The following is a 21,566-nucleotide window of genomic DNA, read 5'->3' as shown; positions in this document are numbered from 1 at the left end:
AATTGCTCACTCTGGGAGCTCGGCTCTTGAGACAGGAGTCTTGCCGATGCTCCCAGATGAATAAACCCCTTCCTTCTTTAACTCGGTGTCTGAGGGGTTTTGTCTATGGCTCTTCCTGCTACAAAACTATTGATCCTCTTCTAGCACAGACAAAGTTGATTTACAAATAATTTATTCACAAATAGGTCATGGATCAATTCCTTCCCAGTTCAGGGATCTTTTGTGGTTGGGAAGTAATGCTCAAACTCTTCTGAAAGCTAAGATAGGTGATCGTGCACCAGCTGGTAGAGAGAAAGCCCTGGCTTAGTCTCTTTGAAAATCTCTGTTAATGTTTGAAACATGTTAAAAATCCCAGTGTTAACTCATCACCCCATAATTCCATTTTGGTTTTGAATGCAGCCACTTTATCTGCCAACTTGAACACAGTTGTCCTTCTCCCCTGAAGTGACAGATTGAGTTCATTGAGCAGGTTAAATATGTCATATGACTAAGCAAGTTCTGTGACCCATTCTGTGTCACTGAAATGTGCTGCCAGTGGTGACTGTTTTTCTAAAAGAAATCTGTGGAATGACTCTCATAACTCAGAAACTCTGGCCAGTGATCTACCTTTAAAAATCCATCTCATTTCTGTGCATAAGAAGGTGGATGTGCTCTGTGTGCATCTCCTCACAGAGCTGTGTGAACAGACGTGAGTTAAGGGCATGTACTTTAATGTGGTTGATAATTTTAATCACATCCTGCAAAACGTTAAGTTCAGGTGATACTTTTTGGCTAGCTAGCATTTCTCTATGGACGACTCAGTGTGTAGACTCACATTCAGAAGCAACCTCTTTGACCCTAGTAGTGAAACAAGAAAGCTGTCCAGTCATGGCAGCTGCTCTATCTGTGCAATACTGACACAAAATAACCAATTCAGTTTTGCTATGTAATCATTCAAAGACTTGATTAGTTATGCTGCTGTGGTGTTTGTAGGCAACAAACGTGCACATAACATATCCTCCTGCACATCCTCCTGAAAAATCATACAAAAACAAGCACTGTTGCTTTGTTGTGAACCTCGGTAAATTCGTCAACCTGGATTTTGTACCAGAGTGATCCTTCCTTCCTTCCTTCCTTTCTTCCTTCCTTCCTTCCTTCCTGCCTTTCTTTCTTTCTTTCTTTCTTTCTTTCTTTCTTTCTTTCTTTCTTTCTTTCTTTCTTTCTTTCTTTCTTTCTTTCTCTCTTTCTCTCTCTCTCTCTCTCTCTCTCTCTTCTTTCTTTCTTTCTTTCTTTCTTTCTTTCTTTCTTTCTTTCTTTCTTTCTTTCTTTCTTTCTTTCTTTCTGTTTCTCTCTCTCTCTCTCTCTCTCTCTCTCTCTCTCTCTCTCTCTCTCTCTCTTTCTTTGAAATGGAATCTCACTCTGTCACCCAGGCTGGAGTGCAGGGGCATGATCTCGGCTCACTGCAACCTCTGCCTCCCGGGTTCAAGAGATTCTCCTGCCTCAGCCTCCTGAGTAGCTGGAATTACAGGCACACACCACCATGCCTGGCAAATTTTTGTATTTTTAGTAGAGATGGAGTTTTACCATGTTGGTCAGGCTGGTCTTGAACTCCTGACCTTGTGATGCGCCTCTCAAAGTGCTGGGATTATAGGCATGAGCCACTGCGCCCAGCCCCATTAATCCTTTCTAACAATTGTGCTTCGATATCTTCTGCTATTTCATAATGTCCTCTAATTATGGTGCTAGCCCAAAGAGGCACACGTACCACCTTTTGAACTGCAGCATCTCCTAAAAGTTCACGACAAATGTCCTTAGCAGCAGGCAGGTTCAATTCTTCTCCAATAGTAAAGGGCTTCTTAGCTTTAGCAATGCTGTTAGCCACCAAGAATGATGCTGTCAGTGCAGACACATTTGATGGAAGTGGTGGCCTTCAATAATTGCTTCTTTCTTCGTGTTCATGTTTTTTCTTTTGAAAAACTCCAAAGGCTTCTCTTTTAATGTAGGGTGCTTGGTCTCCATGTGGTGAAGCAGTATTGAAGGTTTTCATGGGTTTGTTGGATAGCCTCTTGCCACATATTTTACAAAGCAGGCTTGGAGAATGTGAATCACCTGTTGCAATGAACCTGCAACTTAAGTAGGGCTCTAAGTATTTTCTTTTAAATGCAATTTTCCTTTTATTGTCAGTCTTACAGTTTTCCATTGTCTCATCATTGGGTCTGTCCCCATTTTCAAAGAAGTTCTCCAGTGACATTTGTTTTTTACTCATTTGGCTAGGGTTGGCTTGTGGGCTTACCAAAACTGTGACTGAGACAAGTGCTCAGTGTGGGAAGGAAGCGTGGACAGATTTGGTAAATAAAATAATAGGCGGGTCACGCATGATTTTAAAGTCTGCCATCAGATGCAGCTGTAAAATTAAAGTACATCAACTCACTTGCCACTATAAAGCTTGCCACCAGTGCAGCTTTTGTCACTTGCCACTCACTGATACGGTTTTGATATGAATCTGCAAGCAATTGATTTATTATGGTCTCTGTGCAGTCAAACCTCTTTGCTAATGTTAATCTGTATTTGCAGCTGTTCCCCAACACTAGCAGCCCCACCTTAGCTCCACCTCAGGTCATCAGGCATTAGATTCTCATAAGGAGTGTGTAACCTAGATCCCTTGAATGCGTAGTTCACAATAGGGTTCACACTCCCATGAGAATCTAATGCCACTGCTGATCTGACAGGAAGCAGAGCTCAGGTGGTAAAACAAGTGATAAAGAGAGGGTGTAAATACACATGAAGCTTCACTTGCTCGCCCACTGTTACCTCCTACCGTGTGGCCTGGTTCCTAACAGGCCATGGACTGGTACTGGTCCCTGTTCCAGAGGTTGGGTACCCCTGTGTTAGAACATGTAGATCCTGAGTACATGTGCCAACCACAGGTCCAGCTTTGCATACTTGAACTTACCAGTATTTTATTAATATGGATGTGCATCTCCCATGTTACCAGTGAAGGGTCTTGACTATGAGTCATACAGGTTCTTGGTGTTTGAACAAAGAATTGGACAAAACACACAAGCAAAGCAATGAAAGAATGGAGCAATGAAGGCACAGATGTGTTGAAACAAAAGTACACTCTACAGCTCAAGAGCATCTGTTATTCCGGAACTTAAATACCCACTAGAGGGTTTCCATTGGTTACTTGGTTACATCCTGTGTAAATGAAGGAGTGGCCCACAACCAGCCTGCTTGGTTGCAGGAGAGGATCAATCAGAGGCTGAAGTGAAGTTACAAAGTTACACATGAGGACTTCGCCTGCTACCAGTCTGACTGTTTGCCATAGGGGACCAGTCAGAGGTACTTTCCATTTTTTCATCTGCAATGCAATGCATTTGGGAGTACCCTCTGATCCTTTTGTTACTTGGGCATGGAGAGGTGGGGTTTTCCTTTTGATTCAGCTCTAGGAAGTCAGCAGGGCCTTCGGTTCCCTGCCTCCAGACCCTGTTCTCCTGACTCACCCATAAAGGGAATTCCCTAAAGATACTAAAGGCTGTCTATCTCTCTGTCTCTGAGCAGCCCACTCTGCCTCTCAGAGTGTACTTTTGGTAAACCAAATACATTTTTTCGCCTACTCTTACTTTGTACTTGCTTTCAAATTCTTGTGGCGAAGTCAAGCACCTGAACTGGCCCACTGACAACAGCAAGGATAGAAGCAGTGCGATCGGTTACGAGGCTATTACCATAGTTCCTTCCAGAAATGGCAGTACTGAGAGGTGCGGAGAAGTAAGTTCTGGATTTTTTTTTTTTTTTTTTTTTTTTTTTTTTTTTTTTTGAGACGGAGTCTCGCTCTGTCTCCCAGGCTGGAGTGCAGTGGCCGGATCTCAGCTCACTGCAAGCTCCGCCTCCCGGGTTCACGCCATTCTCCTGCCTCAGCCTCCCGAGTAGCTGGGACTACAGGCGCCCGCCACCTCGCCCGGCTAATTTTTTGTATTTTTAGTAGAGACGGGGTTTCACCGTGTTCGCCAGGATGGTCTCGATCTCCTGACCTCGTGATCCGCCCGTCTCGGCCTCCCAAAGTGCTGGGATTACAGGCTTGAGCCACCGCGCCCGGCCTTTTTTTTTTTTTTTAATACAGAGTCTAGCTCTGTCGCCCAGGTTGGAGTGCAGCGGCACGATTTCGGTTCGCTGCAAGCTCTGCCTCCGGAGTTCACGACATTCTCCTGCCTCAGCCTCCCAAGTAGTTGGGACTACAGGGGCCCGCCACCACGCCAGGCTATATTTTTTTTTTGTATTTTTAGTAAAGACGGGGTTTCACCGTGTTAGCCAGATGGTCTCTATCTCCTGACCTCGTCATCAGCCCACCTCAGTCTCCCAAAGTTCTGGGATTACAGGCGTGAGCCACCGCGCCCGGCCAAGTTCTGGATATTTTTCTGAAAGTAGAGCTTACAGGATATGCTGACTGATTAGACCAGAGATGTCACAGGGTGGTGTCAAAGTAACTAACATTTTTGGCTAGAGTCACTAAAGCTTACATTGATGAGTTGGAAAAGACTGTAGAAGGTTTGGGGAAGAAGATCCGAAGCTCAATTTTGGACCTGTTAAGTTCAACATGCCTCTAACACACCCAAGCAGAATAGTCAAGGATGCAGTCTTCCATATGGACTGGATATTAATATCTGACATCGAACAATAACAAAGAACATTTTGAAATGTTTGTAGTTGTAATTGATAGTTCATTCACTATATTTTTTCCACTTTCTTTTTCAGGCCATGTCATATATATATACATATATATATTTGTAATAGATAATTTTGCCTTTTACCTACTTAAATTCTGTTATATACACTTCTCCACATTGCTTTACAGGCCTAACAACCATGTTTAAAGGCTGTATTTTAATACAGAGGTAATATTTGAAATAGAAGACGAAGACCAAAGAAGGACTCCCTTCCCCCACCCATACACCTGTGTCGTCTTACTGGGAGCAAACGCAAAGCGATTGCACTTTCTCTTCCATGTCGGTAGACGGCGCGCGAGCAGCGTAGGCACTGCTCCGCCTCCAGTCCAGTTGCTTCTCTTTCATTTCCTCACTCTCTTTTTCCTTGCGTCCTTTGCCCCGGAAGTGCTCTTACAACATTGGCCGCCGGCGTGACTTTGACCGCTTCCCGGTGCGTTACAGGTAGCTGAACCGACCCGGAGCCACGGGAGTTGTCGCGTGCTCTGTGCTTGCGATGAGACTGCTGGGAGCCGCAACTGTCACGGCTCTGGGGCGCGGAAGGGCCCCCGCCTCCCTAGGATGGCAGAGGAAGCAGGTACTGGAGCACAGAGAGACTCAATCGGGACCATTCCCGAGACCTTGTGGTCCCTTCTGGGCCATGGAAGGCAGTGACACTCCTGAGTCCTCCTGACTGGCAGCTCCGAATACTGGCGGTCGCGCGTCAGTGCTGAAAAGCCCCTCCGTGCCTGCACATTGGCTCGTTAACTTGTTTGTTTTGCTCTCTGGTATCCCTGGGGTTTAATCAGCTAAAAGTACCTGTCACTGAAATACTTTCATATTTTATCCACCTTTTCTAAGGTGGTTTTTTGTTTGTTTGTTTGTTTGTTTGTTTTGCCTCTCTTTTCCCATAAATAGTTGTACATTGTGGAAGTGCAGTCCTATAGGGAAAGGTTTATATTGTATCTTAATTCCATCTAATAGGGATCCCCATCCCCTGTCCCCAGAGTAAAGTTAAAACAAACTTCATGAATTGTTTTTGTTTCGAGGGAATTGTAAATCTTTTGGAGCCATTAGCACCACTGCATAGAGCATATAAGTTCTCAAACATATTTGTCATCTGTGAACTACAGTAAAGGAGAAAGGGAAAACAATTAAGTTAAATTTAAGCTAAAATTTGTATTTTCTATTAAAGTTTTTTGGAGCTGTCTTTGTGATTTTATCTGCCCCAGTGTGTATTTTCAAATGTGTAGTAAAAATTATCTCCCATTTTAATTAAATTTGATTTATTCGTTAATTAATTTAAAAGAATACGTCTTTTCTGTCTTTTGTAGTCTCTCCTCTGATTACAAGAGTTCCAGGCTTAAACGTTTCCCCTGGTGCCTTTCTCAAGCTATCTCATATCCAATGAGATTTCTTGGAGGAATAATGTCCACCATACTCCTTTAATTCTCTGTTGTTCTCTCTTATAAAAGGTGCGTAGAATTGAGCTCTCATATTTTTTTCAGGTGAATTGGAATGCCTGCCGATGGTCTTCATCAGGGGTGATTCCTAATGAAAGAATACGAAATATTGGAATCTCAGCTCACATTGATTCTGGGAAAACAACATTAACAGAACGAGTCCTTTACTACACTGGCAGAATTGCACAGATGCATGAGGTATATATTCATAGTTGATTCCGGATGAATTAGAACCTGATTTTAATTGTTTTGTTGCCATTATTTAATAAAGCTTATAAACCTGAAAGATTATGAAAGATTAAAACAGTGGTAACAGTGGACCTTTGACAGGCCTATCTGAAAGTTGCTTAAGTATCTGTGTTCTGGTGTTCTTTTAAGTTTTTATAGATGGGGTCTCACTTTGTTGCTCAGGCTGGTCTCAAACTCCTGGGCTCAAATTATCCTCCTGCCTCAGTCTCCCACAGTACTGGGATTATAGGCATGAGCCCCTGCACCTGACAGCTGTTTCCATTTCAGTTAAGTTTTCTTTCCTTCTTGGAATGCAGGAGCAGAGAAAGTCTGAATTGCTGTGCTTGTGTTTAGGTGAAAGGTAAAGATGGAGTTGGTGCTGTCATGGATTCCATGGAACTAGAGAGACAAAGAGGAATCACTATTCAGTCAGCGGCCACTTACACCATGTGGAAAGATGTCAATATTAACATTATAGATACTCCTGGTGAGTTGGATTCTTGGTTTTATTGCAGCTTCTTTTGGCAAAAGCATTTGGTTCTTTCTGTTACTATGACCCAATTAATTTTTGAGTGTCAAATACTCAAAAGTATAACACTGAATTCCTATTAAAGAAGCCTAACTTAGGACCTAGAGCACTTCATCCTTATGTAGTTTTCTTGAAAATTTTGTGCAAGTAATTGTGAGTAGGTAGATTCTTGCCTTCTACATATTCTAGCTGATTCTAACGGTGCCTGTGCCCTAGTATCTTCTTGAAGTGGTCTTGCCGGGCCCTCCACTTAAGGGTTGGTGAATAGTATTGGTGAGCTCAGGAATCTACATTCTAATTAGAAGACTTTTGTGACGAGCAGAGATACAAAAACTTTTAATAGTGCATATGTTAAAAATTCAGATTGCTCTTTAAGACCCTCTCATACTTTATCTTATTCAGGGCATGTGGACTTCACAATAGAAGTTGAAAGGGCCCTGAGAGTGTTGGATGGTGCAGTCCTTGTTCTCTGTGCTGTTGGAGGGGTACAGTGCCAGACCATGACTGTCAATCGTCAGATGAAACGCTACAACGTTCCATTTCTAACTTTTATGAACAAATTGGACCGATTGGGCTCCAACCCAGCCAGGGCCCTGCAGCAAATGAGGTAATGAGCCTTAGAATGGACAAAGAGGATGTGATGCTCTAGACAGCAAACCTTATATTTAGAAGGATGATTAATTCACTGTCATTAAACTTTATTCTTAAATTTAGCTTTTTAAATGTATTTATGTGAGTTAGTAAGTGGAACACTGATTTTAGTAAATTGACTTGTGGTAGTTCTCATCAGCTACCTTCTCTGTAAAATGGGGACAATATTACTTAAATTCTAGGGAATTTGAAGATGGATTCAGAAAACAGTCTGTTTATACTGTTTTGCTATTATTAGAGAAGTTATAATCTAGATTCTAAAAATGCCTTGTGTTTTATTTAGACGAAAGATCATCTTTGGTTTTACTTTTTCCTTGAAGCATTTTAATTAATGCCCTTAAATAGCTTGCCATAGAAATGAGATTTTCTTGTTTTCAGATGGAAACATATTTTCTAGGACAACAGTAACACTTCCTTTCTGTACCAGATAGAACCAGTAGTATTTATAGCATTTTAAATTTTACACAATACTGTGTATTTCACAAAGCCTTTAAAAAGGTCAGAATTTCACTTTTCACCTTTTGTAGATGTGCAAGTGTAGCTGTAGAGTTCATACTTATGTTTCACATGGCACAGTTGATGGATATATAGGTGTAAAGATTATGGTAGTGGACAGGCTGAGAATGGTGTGTCTGATGACAAAAAATCTGATGGAAGTGATATATTTGATATGAAAGTGAACATTTTCTTAGTTGGGTATTTATAACTTTTGGTAAAATGTTTTTACTTTTTGTCCTTATTTTACTTGTGCTTGGCAATAGATGGACTTTTTTCACCGAATCTTCTGAATTCCAAGGAAACACTGTTTTAGCATTTATTTGCTTGCTTCGGTTTATTCTTTTCTCCACTCCCATTTATTTGTTTTCCATTTTGTAACTTCTATAAAGCAGAGAAAAATCTGGAACTTCTATATCTGACCTTCATGTCTTACCTTTTCTATCATACTTATTCTTTCTGTCTCCTTCTCATTTTGCATTGCGCTTATGAGAGAATTCTTGAGGTTGATCTTCCAGCTCACTAATTTGATATTCATTTGTGTCTCTTCAGTTATTTAGCTTGCCTTAAAACTTTTTTTCCGGCAATTATGTACTTAATTTTCGTAAACTTTCTCTTTTATTGCAACATTTTTATCAGTAGAGGTAATCGTTTCTCAAATCTTTACATTTTATTTTCTTTGCTCTAGTAACTCTCTTCTTGGAGATAAGTTTTATTAAGTTCACATTCTCTTTCAAGCTTTTGGTTTCCTTCAAATATCTGGTGATTCTTAGATCTTTAACCATAGTTATAGATGGGAGTTTAGAGTCTAGACTAAACAGTGGTAGCTAGAGCATATTCTTTTCCAATGAGAATTTTTGCCAGTGAATGCAGTTTCTATTCAGTTTTGAGCCCGGGCCGGGTGTGGTGGCTCACGCCTGTAATCCCAGCACTTTAGGAGGCCGAGGCGGGTGGATCACAAGGTCAGGAGTTCAAGACCAGCCTGGCCAACGTAGTGAAACCCCGTCTCTACTAAAAATACAAAAAATTAGCCGGGCATGGTGGCAGGCGCCTGTAATCCCAGCTACTTGGGAGGCTGAGGCAGGAGAATCGCTTGAACCCGGCAGGCAGAGGTTGCAGTGAACGAAAATTGTGCTATTACACTTCAGCCTTGGCAACAGAGGGAGACTCTCTCAAAAAAAATAAAAATAAATAAATAAATAAAAGGTGGGCTCAGCTATCCTACTATTTAATTTCCCGGCTAGCCCCCCATTATCTATTCTTCCCCCTTTTGCTTTTGATCCAGTGTATCTGGGGATCTGATGGTAAAACAGTTATTCTGGAGTTCTTTTTGTTGCCTGAATGGGGTTGTGGCTTCCTGAGCTCCTTGAGTTAACATTGTCAGTCTGTTCCCAACAGATTTATATTTTCTGTTCTGACCTGATGGTAACACCCTTCTCAGTTCTCCAGTGTCTGCCATTGATTTTTTAAAATACTCATTTCAAAGGGATTAGGGGAAAAGAAAAAAGGTAAACAAGTGTACTTTTATTTTTCAGGTCTAAACTAAATCATAATGCAGCGTTTATGCAGATACCAATTGGTTTGGAGGGTAATTTTAAAGGTATTATAGATCTTATTGAGGAACGAGCCATCTATTTTGATGGAGACTTTGGGTAAGTGCTAAAAATACATTATTAAAATTTTAAATTTTAAAAAGCATTAAAAAGAAAGAAAGGATAAGTTCATCAAACCCAGAGTAACTATCTTTTTGAAATGTGGCTGGAAGAATACTCTGAGATGGTTTTGTTTTAATGCCTTTAATCCTTGTTGCTCCCCATTTTATTTAGTATTTATTCTGAGAGAGACTGTGTTACTTTTTGAGTAATAAACTCATATCACATTATGGCACGCGTGGTGTGGTGGAAGGAGGCCTTCAGTTTGGGTTAGTAAATTTGGGTTAGTAAATGTATTTTATCTTTTTGCACTTGTTCATTTATTCATTCTGTGGACTTTTATAGAGCAGCTGCCAGGTCTGGGGTATTGGGATAAAAATTAGGAAGAAAATAGGGATCATAAATATTTGCTCCTCCTGCTTTATAATTACATGGACAAAAAAGATTGATAAGTTAAAACAATTGTACAAATGTAGTTTGGGAAATGCAAGAAATAAATTGGTAACTTTTTGATGTGGTATTTGGTCCATCAGCTTTTGAGCGACCTTTACCTACAAAGTACTGCAATTGCCTGGTGGTTATCAAACCTCAGCATTCATAACAGTCTCCTGGAGACTTTGTTAAAAGACATAGTCCTGGCTCTGCCTCCAGAGATGCTGATCAGTCCATTGGGGTAGGGCCCGTAGTTTGCATTTCTGGAAGGTTTCCAGTTGCTGCTGCTCTTACAGGTCTGCAGACCATACTTTGAGTGACATTGATCTAGACAATGTGAGGAGTCATAAATGATCCTTTGTTCTGAGGAGTGACCTCTGGAGCCTGGTAGTTTCTCCACAGGCACTTCCTGAGGGATTTCCTTCCTCTGCTATGGAATTGGGATTGCAGGTCTGGCAGGTGGGTGAATGGCATTGTGATCAGTGAACTGTAGAATTTATCTTCATCAGCCATCTTGTAAGCAGGAAAAGGATGGAGTCTGTCCAGGGGATAAGATGTTTCTCTCACTTTTTATGTGACAACTGAGTAATGACAGCAAAGTTTACCTTCTACTCCTTATGATATAAGGCCCAGAAAGGCAGAATTTTTCATTTTATTTTTTCCTACTTTATTCACTGCTATGTCCCAGCCCCTGCAACTGCCTGGTACATAATAGGGACTCAAAAATATTTGTAAATGAATGAATAAATCCACTTTCCCAGAATTACCAAGGCACATATTTCTGTTGTCAGAAGTAGAGACTCTTAAACTTTGTTGTACATCAGAACCACAGATGCAGCTTCTTAATGTACATGTACCCTTCTCCAGCCCTAGTTTACTGTATGTATATTTGGAAAGGAATCCGCAGATGATTCTGACACGTGAAAGGCTAAGAAGCAGGGAGCTTGCCAGGAAGGTTGAAACTAAGATCTGAGGCTGTGGGGAGTCTTAGAATATTAAGAGTTACTTTTTGTTTCCTTGGAAATGGCTTCTTTTGTCTTTATTGAAGTTAGGAATGTATTTTCTGAAACGCTTAATTTTTTATATTAATTTCCATTTTAAAAGAAATACCTTGAAAAGTTTTCAGACTGCTTTTAAATATCATATCAAGTATATCCATTTTGGCTTTGAACATTTGATTTGTAATTTTACCTGTTCAGCCTCTGGAGGAATGGAGAAATGATGTCACAGATTGAAGAGTCTGCCATATTTAGTCACCCTTTTTTAAAAACTACAAATTGGGATATTCTTTGTTAAAAAGTGTATGATCAGGTCTGTTATTAATGGAAAGGAATAGAGTAAGGTCTTCCTAGTGCTTCTCGCTAGAGATTGTTATGTTGTGATTAATAAGAATGTGATTAATAAGAATATGATTAATAGAATTTTCAAGAACTCAGATGGGCACCAGACAGGTTGGCTTTGAATCTTACCTCTTCTGTTTACTAGTAGGACAGCGCTGGGCAAATTACTTTGCCTGTGTAAGTTAGTTGATCTGAAAATGCAGATAATAAAAGCTACTTCATATGTGAAGATCAAATAAATAGCTTGTCAGATACTTAGTTTAGTGCTTACTGCATTATAAGTATTCAGTAAATGGATGCTGTTATTACTTTGCATGCTTGCCAGTTTTAAAATAATTAGAATACAGTAAAAACTACACTGAAGAGTTTAAACTTTGATTTAGTTGATACTTTGTCAAGTCATTGTTTTGAACTTGTGTTTTACTGTATATTGAGTAAGGATAAAACCAGGTTGTATTAAATTGGGAAGATTTTGTGTTATATATTTTATCATTATCTTCTGTAAAACTTGATATGCAGAAAAGTAGAATGTGATGTCTATTATAAAACCAGAGATTTTTTTTCTCATGATAGTGGACTGTTTTAGCTCTTCAGTTACTGGTAGTGCAACCTTGTCTTTAAACTTGCCTGTTACGGTATATTTATCTATTATTCTGTGTGCATTTTAAAGGTATGCATTAGTCTTGTTTGCCATTTGAATGCAAATGTATCAGAGCTCTGTCTTACCTAAAAAAATGTTTTAATCATATCTTTTTCATTAGTCCTTCGTATATCAAGTTGAATATCCTTAAAGCACCAAAATATTTGTTTTCTTAGTCAGATTGTTCGATATGGTGAGATTCCAGCTGAATTAAGGGCGGCGGCCACTGACCACCGGCAGGAGCTAATTGAATGTGTTGCCAATTCAGATGAACAGCTTGGTGAGATGTTTCTGGAAGAAAAAATCCCCTCGATTTCTGATTTAAAGGCAAGTGCTTTCAAAATAAGTCTTATATTAACAACAAAAAGAAGTTGTTTGTTTTTTGTAGGGAGGGGACATGATGCTTTTATGTATGGGCTTTATTAATGAAATCTCAGCACATTTATTTAACATAATTGGCTTCCTCAAAAAATACTTGACATGGTATATTACTTTTTTTAAGTGAGTTATATAATATCTTCAAATGAGAAAAGTTATTGAGGACCCTTAAATTATTGGGGACTTGATTTTAGTTTCTATTAGAGCCAGCACTCCAAAGAGTGTCAGGTCATTTTATTCATTTGTTGGTTGTGGCCACAGCACTATTGTTGGCCTCTTCCAGCTGCTAGAGCTAAAGCTCCACTACGTATTCTCTAAGGCCTGCTCAGCTAGCAGACACATTGATGGTGTTTCACTAAGGGTTGGGGCAGGACCTGGAGCCTGCTACTGTCATGACCTGTAATTTATGAGAGATTTGTACTGTTTGGTTTCCTGTATGTATGCTCTTTACAAAGAGAAAAAGATAAATGTTTCTTAATCGAGCATATGTTCATATGGTTTAAATATTTGAAAGGTATACAAAGGTAAACAGTAAACACCCTTTTATTTTATTTTTTTTCCGTCTTCCCGGTCTCTTCCCCGTCCCTGAAACAGGTTACCAGTTAATAGTTTCTGGTATATTTTTCCATAGGCTTTTGGTTTTGCATATATATTACTTTTTCCTCCATTTTACACAATTGTAGCATACTCTCTGCAGTGTTCTATTAGTGTGTTTATTTTCTATGTGTATATGTATTTTTTTTTAGCAAATTGAAAATTAGTGACAATTAGTGATTCCAAGAGTGTCGAAAGCAGTTGTATAGTAAATCACTTCCCCACCCTGAAGGAGAAAGTGATTTTTTTCTTTGTATTTTGACCTTAAGTTCATTGGGGACCTGATTTTAGTCTCTATTAGAGTCAGCACTCCAAAGAGTAGAGTATCAGTTCATTTTATTCTTTTGTAATTGACTTGAAGCACAACATATAATTTTAACATTAACTACCATTAAATTGTTTTCTTTTGTAGATAGCAATTCGAAGAGCTACTCTGAAAAGATCATTTACTCCTGTATTTTTGGGAAGCGCCCTGAAGAACAAAGGAGTTCAGCCTCTTTTAGATGCTGTTTTAGAATACCTCCCAAATCCATCTGAAGTCCAGAACTATGCTATTCTCAATCAGGAGGAGTAAGTCTTGAAAACTGAATCTTAGTTTATGCAGAAATACTTTCATATTTGTGCACTGTGAAGGAATTTAAGGATGGTTCTTCTAGTTATGTCTGTGATTTTTTTTCATAATTTACAAACATTAATCACGGTTTTTATTTGGGTAACAATTTTGACATAGAAAAATATTTATTATGTCAGTTCCCATATCATATTCTGTTTTGAGTTAAAAGTATGATTTGTTTTACTGTCTCTCAAGGTTTACATCATTAGAAAATTTTTTCATTTGGGACTAGATGTTTTCAGACATAACTGTTAAAAAAAAAAAAACTTTAAGAAACAAACTTCTGCCGGGCGCAGTGGCTCACGCCTGTAATCCCAGCACTTTGGGAGGCCAAGGCGGGCGGATCACCTGAGGTCAGGAGTTTGAGACCAGCCTGACCAACATGTAGACATCCCATCTCTACTAAAAAGACAAAAATTAGCTGGGCGTGGTGGTGTGCGCCTGTAATCCCAGCTGAGGCTGAGGCAGAAGAACCGCTGGAACCCGGAGGGTGGAGGCTGCAGGGAGCTGAGATTGTGCCACTGCACTCCAGCCTGCCTAGGTGACAGAGCAAGACTGTGTCTCAGAAAAAAAAAAAAAAACAAACTTCAAAAAAAAAAAACTCATTGATTATTTTCTTTTCTTTCCCTATGAGACCGTTTCTGTGTTTTTTAGTCTACTCTTGTCCTATCACTGTGTAGTAACTAAGCTAAGCTCTGAAGACTTTTTTTTTTTTTTTTTTTTTTTTTGAGACAAAGTCTTGCTCAGTTGTCTAGGCTGGAGTGCAGTGATGCAGTAATAGCTCACCACAACCTCAAACTCCTGAGCTCAAGTGATCCTCTCACTTTGGTCTCCCAAAGTGTGGGGATTACAGGCATAAGCCACTATGCCCAGCTGAGAACTTATTTCTATTGATCTCTTTCAGTGAAATTTTACTTATGTATGACACCAGTAATATCCCACACATGTGCTTTTTCTCAGATAATACTTCCTGATGAAATAAAGTGATAGAAATATCAATATTGCATCTCATAGATTTATATTTCTTTTATTTTAAGTGACTCAAAAGAGAAAACCAAAATCCTAATGAACTCCAGTAGAGACAATTCCCACCCGTTTGTAGGCCTGGCTTTTAAACTGGAGGTAAGTTGCTTTTTAATGTATTTAACTGCTATCTGTAGAATGTTTTTACTTCTAGGCTTTATTCCTATTACAGAATGACTCTGACCTTTATGAAAGATGCGTAAAATAGGAAAAGTAGAAGGAGCAGATAGAGAATTTCCAAAGCTCTGACATGATAGTTCTTTTGTTATTAGGTGCATTTCTTTCTAGTCTCTTCTCTTTGCCTGAAGAGTGTACATTTTTACTGAAATCATACTACCTGTATAGTTTTGTCTTGCTCTTTTTATTTAATGTCACAATAGATAATGGTCCATGTTTCTATAAATAGTTTAAACATTTTAAGTAGTAGCGTAACAGTGCATCAAGTAGATACACCAAAATTTGCTTAAAATTTCCTAATTGTTAGACGTTCATATTGTTTCCAGGTTTCTGCTGTTTTAAATAACATTGGGTCCATTTCTAGAAATATGTCCTAAGGAACTAATGAAGGGTAGCAAATTAATGTTAGCTTCAGCTCACCTTATAAAACCAAAATCTCACAAACAATTGAAAATGCCCAGCCGGTCGTGGTGGTTCACACCTGTAATCCCAGCACTTTGGGAGGCCGAGGCGGGCAGATCACAAGGTCAGGAGTGGGAGGCTGAGGCGGGCGGATCACAAGGTCAGGAGTTTGAGACCAGTCTAGTCAACATGGTGAAACCCCGTCTCTACTAAAAATACAAAAATTAGCCAGGTATGGTGGCGGGCACCTGTAATCCCAGCTACTTAGGAGGCTGAGGCAGGAGAATTGCTTGAACCCGGGAGGCGTAGGTTGCAGTGAGCTGAGATCGCACCACTGCACTCCAGCCTGGGCGGCAGAGCAAGACTCCATCTCGAAAAAAAATAAATAAATAAAAATAAAATGCCCAGTAATTACAATTTGATAAATAAACTGAGGTACATTCTTATAGTGCAACATTATTCAGACTTTAAAAGTTTTGTTGAAATGCTTATTTTTTGACATGAAAAGATGTTTGTGATTTAAAAAGAAACAAACTTACTTATTTTAGAATATTTTAAAGAAAAGTTAGGAAGATAGTCCACAGAATTCCTGTATATCCTGCACCCAGTTTCTTCTATTGTTAATATACACTGTCGCAACTAATGGACCAATATTAGTACATTATTATTAACTAAAATCCATACTTCATTTGAATTTCTTTAGTTTTTGTCTAGGTCTTTTTCCGTCTCACTAGACAGAAGGACTACAGAAGGTCCATCCAGAGGACCATGTTATATTTGATTGTCATGTCTCCTCATGCTCTCCTAGGCTGTAACAGTTTCTTAGACTTTCTTGTTTCTCACGAGATTGACATTTTTGAGAATTATTGGTCAGCTCTTTTGTAGAGTGTCACTCAATTTGGGTTTATTATTTGATGTTTTTCACATGATTAGATTGGAGTCATGTTTTTAGGAGGACTACCATCGAGGTAAAGTGTTATTCTTGTCGCATCATATCCAAGGTACAGACTTGCGGCATGATTTATCATTGTTAATGCTAACCTCAATCACCACACCTGGCTGAGATAGTGTTTGACAGGTTTCTCCCCTATAAAGTTACTGTACTTTTTTTATTCCCCTTTTCATAGTGTACTTTTTAAAAGGAAGTCACTTGACTCAGCCAACACTTAAGGGGTGGGGAATTATGTTCCACCCCCTTGAGGGGGCAGTACCTACATAAGTTATTTGGAATTCTTCTGAATGGGAGATTTGTCTTTCTTCCTTGCTCATTTGTTTATTTGGACAATCGCTTATTTAATATCAGTATGGACTCATGTATACGTATTTTGAACTTTGAGTTATAATCATGACTATGACTTTGAGTATGTCATTTGTCGTTCAGAGTGACAGGGTTTGGCGATTGGGAACTCTCAGTTGACTCCTGTGTTCCTTTAACATCTTCCACTGTTTTGCCTTTTTGAGAATACTTCCTTACTTGCCAGCACTACAAGACGCTCCAGGCTTCCTAGCCCTAGAGTCAGCCATTCTCCAAGGAGCACTGGTTCCTTTTTAAGTAAAATGGCATTAGAAACCAAGATTTGGGGACTGGATGGGCTTTTTGTGGAAATGCTGTTGCTTCTGTTAGTAATATTTTAAGTGGGGAAAAGTGGTAGATAAGTTGGAAGTGTTAAGAGTGGTTATTTCTGGGATGGGATTATATTTTGGGGGCTTTTTCCTACTTTAAAAATATTTTACAGTATATTTATTACCTCCAAAATTAGGGGAACATTTTTTTAATTAAAAAGTGGAAACATTACAGTAAAATTTTTTACACGTAAAGCTTTTAAAAATACATCTATAAGAATATTTTCTTAGGATTCCCAGAATAGTGATTATTGAGTTAAAGGCATAGAATGTTTTCATATTTAATGGTTTATATTGCCAGATTGCGTTCGTACTCTCCAAATTAATGTATTGGATTATTTCAATGAATATCATCATTGAGTATTATTTAAAAATCATTACTGATTTAACAAATGAAAAATTTTATTGTAATCTTTCATCTTGATGAAATACATTTTGATTTTTAAAAGCAATCAGTGCTTTAAAGTTCATATACTCAAATATGTCAGTCTTTTTCGTTTAGTCATTCTTTAATTTTTAACCTTAGAAACCTTTTATTTGTATGTATTTTGTTAATATTTAGTTTCGTTCCTTCTACTTTTTTACGTTTTTTTTTTTCTTTCCCCATCATTAATTTAACTGGTATTTGGTTTGTTGGGTAGGATCTAAATGTATTTCCTCTGCCTCCAAATAGAGTGTCATTTGTCCAGTTAGTACTTTATGCACAATCCTTTTTTCCTTTTCCATTGATTTGTCATGTTTCCTTACCATCTATTGACAAATATATTTTATACTTTAGATTTTTATACTATACTGTGTGGGGTGGTTAGTTTAATTTGTGCTGTTTCTGAATTTTGTGAGTTTCAAGCATTTTAATATATTTTTATATATGTCAGGGTTAGTTTTATCTCATTACCATAGATTTTGAAAAATTTCTGTTTTTACCTATTTATTCCTCTGAATGAATTTAAAATCACTAATCACATGTTTAAAATTTCCTGTTGGGATTTCGATTGCTATTTTGTTAAGGGTACAATTAACATGGTAAGAACTGGGAACTTTTAAATATATGTTAATTGGTCACTGCTAGTATATTCAATCACTTCACAGAACTCTTTTTTTTTTTTGGAGACAGAGTCTCACCTACTCTGTCACCCAGGTTGGAGTGCAGTGGTGCGTTCTTGGCTCACTGCAACCTCCGCCTCCCAGGTTTAAGCAATTTTCCTGCCTCAGCTTCCCGAGTAGCTGGGATTATAGGTGCGACACCACCCCCAGCTGATTTTTGTGTTTTTAGTAGAGATGGGGTTTTGCCATGTTGGCCCGGTTGGTCTTGAACTCCTCACCTCGGGTGATCCACCTGCTTCTGCCTCCCAAAGTGCTGGGATTACAGGCCTGAGCGACCAGCCCAGCCACAGAACTCTTACTTGCATAATTTTCCATGTGATTATCAGAGATTGTATTTTAGATGTATAGCACACACCTACTGTTTCTAATGGTATCTTTGTTGTTTTTCCAATTATACCTTGTTTTGTCTGATATCTTATTGTATTAAACTTATGAAATAATGTTAGAAGGCGAAAGATACTTCCTTATTATGTAAAAAATTTAAAAATTTTGTTCTAATACTAATAGCTTATTTCAAAGGAAACAGAAATAACTTAGATTGTGATACCAAAAAGATTGATGAATAACAGCCATTTATCTGTGTTCAAAGCTAGTATTAGTATATAACAATAAACTGAAGTATGTAAGATAGCTTACTAAAATTGGTAGAGAATATTCGGAGGGACTTATGAAGCTTTCCTCAGTACTTTGATTATTATGTTTCTTTTTATTCTTCTTGCCCCTACCCGATCTTGACTTCTAGGTAGGTCGATTTGGACAATTAACTTACGTTCGCATTTACCAGGGAGAGCTAAAGAAGGGTGACACCATCTATAACACAAGGACAAGAAAGAAAGTACGGTTGCAACGGCTGACTCGCATGCATGCCGACATGATGGAGGCAAGTACAGGGTCATCGTGAGATTAGAAATTCCTCTAATATGGGTGAAATAGACCTTTCTTGGTATCCTGAGCCCCACTAGAAAATTAATTCTGGTTAAATTATGTTCCTAGTTTCTTCCTTTTTACTTAAATGTGTTGCAGCTCTGATCTAGCACTTTGCTATAGGCTAAATTAGCAGATGTTAACAACTCAGTTTTTTTAAATACCAGTAGTTGTGAATTAGTTATATTTTCTCAAGGGCCTGGGTTAAGGAAAAGAGATAGTTTCCTAACACTCAGAATATAAGATTCAGCACTTTCCTCAAGAACTATCATTACAAAGAATGTAATAGGCATTTAAGACTGTGGAACTGTGATTCTTAAAGATAAGAGAATCATAAATTTACACACTTTTCCACATTGTTTTATTTACTTTCTGAAATACAGCAGGCACAAAAGCCCTGTTTAACCCCGGAGCTTTTATTCCTATTGTAGAACCCACTACAGGACCATATTGGGGCCAGAATCCACCTGAAGATTTAAAGCTTCAGGGGCTGATCTGGGAGATAAACTTTGACTTACGCCTTGAATTCTTGAGTTGGCTTGGAGTCTGCTATAGCCTTCTGTAGTCCTTATGGTTAGGTCTTGGAAGGAATACTGAGTGCATGAGTTTGTCCCCTACTCCCACCCTCTCCCAATCCAGCTATATATTCCTGGAGAAATGTATCAGTCTAAGCAAAATCTTATGAATTTTTTGGTAGCTATAACTTTTGTTTCTTCTAAAGGAGGAATTGTCAGTCTCAAAACCTGACAGCATTGCTGTTTTGTGAGATAGGCAGCAGGGGGCAGGCTAAATGATTGTCATAGCTGTTTCATGGACCAGGAGCTGGAAGATTTGTGTAGTTGTGTCACCATTAAAGAAAGACATGTTTACTCACAGCCACAGTTGTTGTGAATGAACTGTAAATGTAAAAGGACAAAAACTAGGAAGCTTGGAGGCACCGATGCTTTGTTCTTAGATTTCCTGTGTTTTCTTGACTGCTTGCATCTGTGAGAAATTAAAATTATTTTTAGTACAGTGGGCTCCATTCTCCTACCTTTGTTTTCAAAACTTCCTTTACAGGTTTCCTGGTATATCTCTGTCATACACAATCTCATTGTCTAACTGCGGCAACATATATAGTACATGCCTTTTTTTTTTTTTTTTTTTTTTTGTTTTTTTTTGAGATGGAGTTTTGCTCTTGTCTCCCACGCTGGAGTGCAGTGGCACGATCTTGGCTCACTGCAACCTCTGCCTCCTAGTTTTAAGTGTTTCTCCTACCTCAGCCTCCCGAGTAGCTGGGATTACAGGCACCCGCCACCATGCCTGGCTAATTTTTTGTATTTTTAGTAGAGACAGGGTTTCACCATGTTGGGCAGGCTGGTCTCAAACTCCTCATCTCAGGTGATTCACTCGCCTCAACCTCCCAAAGTGCTGGTATTACAGACGTGAGCCACCATGCCCCGCCAGTACATGCCTTTTAATTCCATAGAAATAACTTTAGAACTTTGAGGCACTGTGTTGTTGGTACTGCAGATCCTTCAAGTAATGAGTTTTCTGTTTAAAATCTTGTCTGTTGACATATGGTTTAAATGAAGGCCTTTTAAAAATACGTCTTAGCATGGTTGATTGTTGTTGTATTGGTTCTAGCTAATTCACTATAGAATTCAAGCTGAGAGATTCTGCCATGCTTATTTATATACAATGTGTGTACTGTACAGTTACTTTTTAGTTACCACGTCTTTATTACTTATATCAAATATCATTTTGTTTTATTTGTTTTTTTAGGATGTTGAGGAAGTATATGCTGGAGACATCTGTGCGTTGTTTGGCATTGACTGTGCTAGTGGAGACACGTTCACAAACAAAGCCAGCAGTGACCTTTCCATGGTAAGCCATTTAATTTCAAAGCTACTTATCACTAGAATTTTAAAAGTCTGTTTTTTCATGTAGTGCATTTAATACTTCAGAAAAACAACCACAGAAGTTTTCGTTGAGTACCACAGTCATCAAGTTAGTGGTGGCTCTTTGAATGTTGGTTATAGCTCTTTGAATGTCAATTAGACAACTGCTGTGTAAGCTAACTCACCTGGTTTTTTCATTGTAAAAAGTAGGAAGAGTTTTGACTATAGTAAAAAGGAAAACTTGGAGGATCCACAATCCTCCCAAGTTTAGCAAGAAGGAAAAATCTCCACCAGATGGTACCTGGACAGTGTGGCTCTGATTCCTCCACCCTGAGACCTGCATCCACACTCGGGGTGCATTTCTAATTGTTACCACTAGCGTCAAGCTAGTTTCAGTGGAGTGCTACTTCCTTACTAACTCAGTAGCAGGAAAGTGTACTGTTCCCTCAATCCCTTGTGAGACCAGACTGTAACATTTAGACTAGACTTGGGATAACAGAACATAACCAGGCTCAGAAGGCAATATGCAACTACACAGTCTGATTTGTAGAAACAGCCTGCCGTTTGGAACTCAGAGGTCCCTTTTTATCATTGAGGGATTCTGAGGGAGGAGCATGCACAGGTAGTTCCTGCCTTTGAATTCCCTTCACTCACTCACCTTTTTTGCTTCTGTAGTAGAGCAAATTCTGTTACATTATGGCCATTTGTTCCTAAGAGTGATCTCTTTCATGAATTCAGT

At 38.8% G+C, this 21,566-nt stretch overlaps 1 protein-coding gene across 1 annotated transcript in view; it reads left to right on the top strand.

Annotated features, from left to right (window-relative positions):
• Positions 1–5,065: 5,065 nt before the first annotated feature.
• Positions 5,066–21,566, top strand: part of GFM1 (G elongation factor mitochondrial 1) — a 44,281-nt gene continuing 27,780 nt past the window's right edge. The window contains exons 1-10 of the mRNA XM_008008572.3: positions 5,066–5,277; positions 6,188–6,340; positions 6,725–6,857; positions 7,302–7,506; positions 9,581–9,697; positions 12,286–12,436; positions 13,494–13,651; positions 14,732–14,816; positions 18,766–18,903; positions 20,712–20,813. Coding sequence (XP_008006763.3) covers positions 5,197–5,277; positions 6,188–6,340; positions 6,725–6,857; positions 7,302–7,506; positions 9,581–9,697; positions 12,286–12,436; positions 13,494–13,651; positions 14,732–14,816; positions 18,766–18,903; positions 20,712–20,813 — 1,323 coding nt within the window. The 5' untranslated portion in view covers positions 5,066–5,196. The remainder of the gene's footprint in view (positions 5,278–6,187; positions 6,341–6,724; positions 6,858–7,301; positions 7,507–9,580; positions 9,698–12,285; positions 12,437–13,493; positions 13,652–14,731; positions 14,817–18,765; positions 18,904–20,711; positions 20,814–21,566) is intronic.

This window comes from Chlorocebus sabaeus, chromosome 15, assembly GCF_047675955.1.
Source record: "Chlorocebus sabaeus isolate Y175 chromosome 15, mChlSab1.0.hap1, whole genome shotgun sequence".
Taxonomy (NCBI): domain Eukaryota; kingdom Metazoa; phylum Chordata; class Mammalia; order Primates; family Cercopithecidae; genus Chlorocebus; species Chlorocebus sabaeus.
The sequence above is the reverse complement of the archived record's forward strand: the minus strand, read 5'-3'. Positions and strand labels throughout refer to the sequence as shown.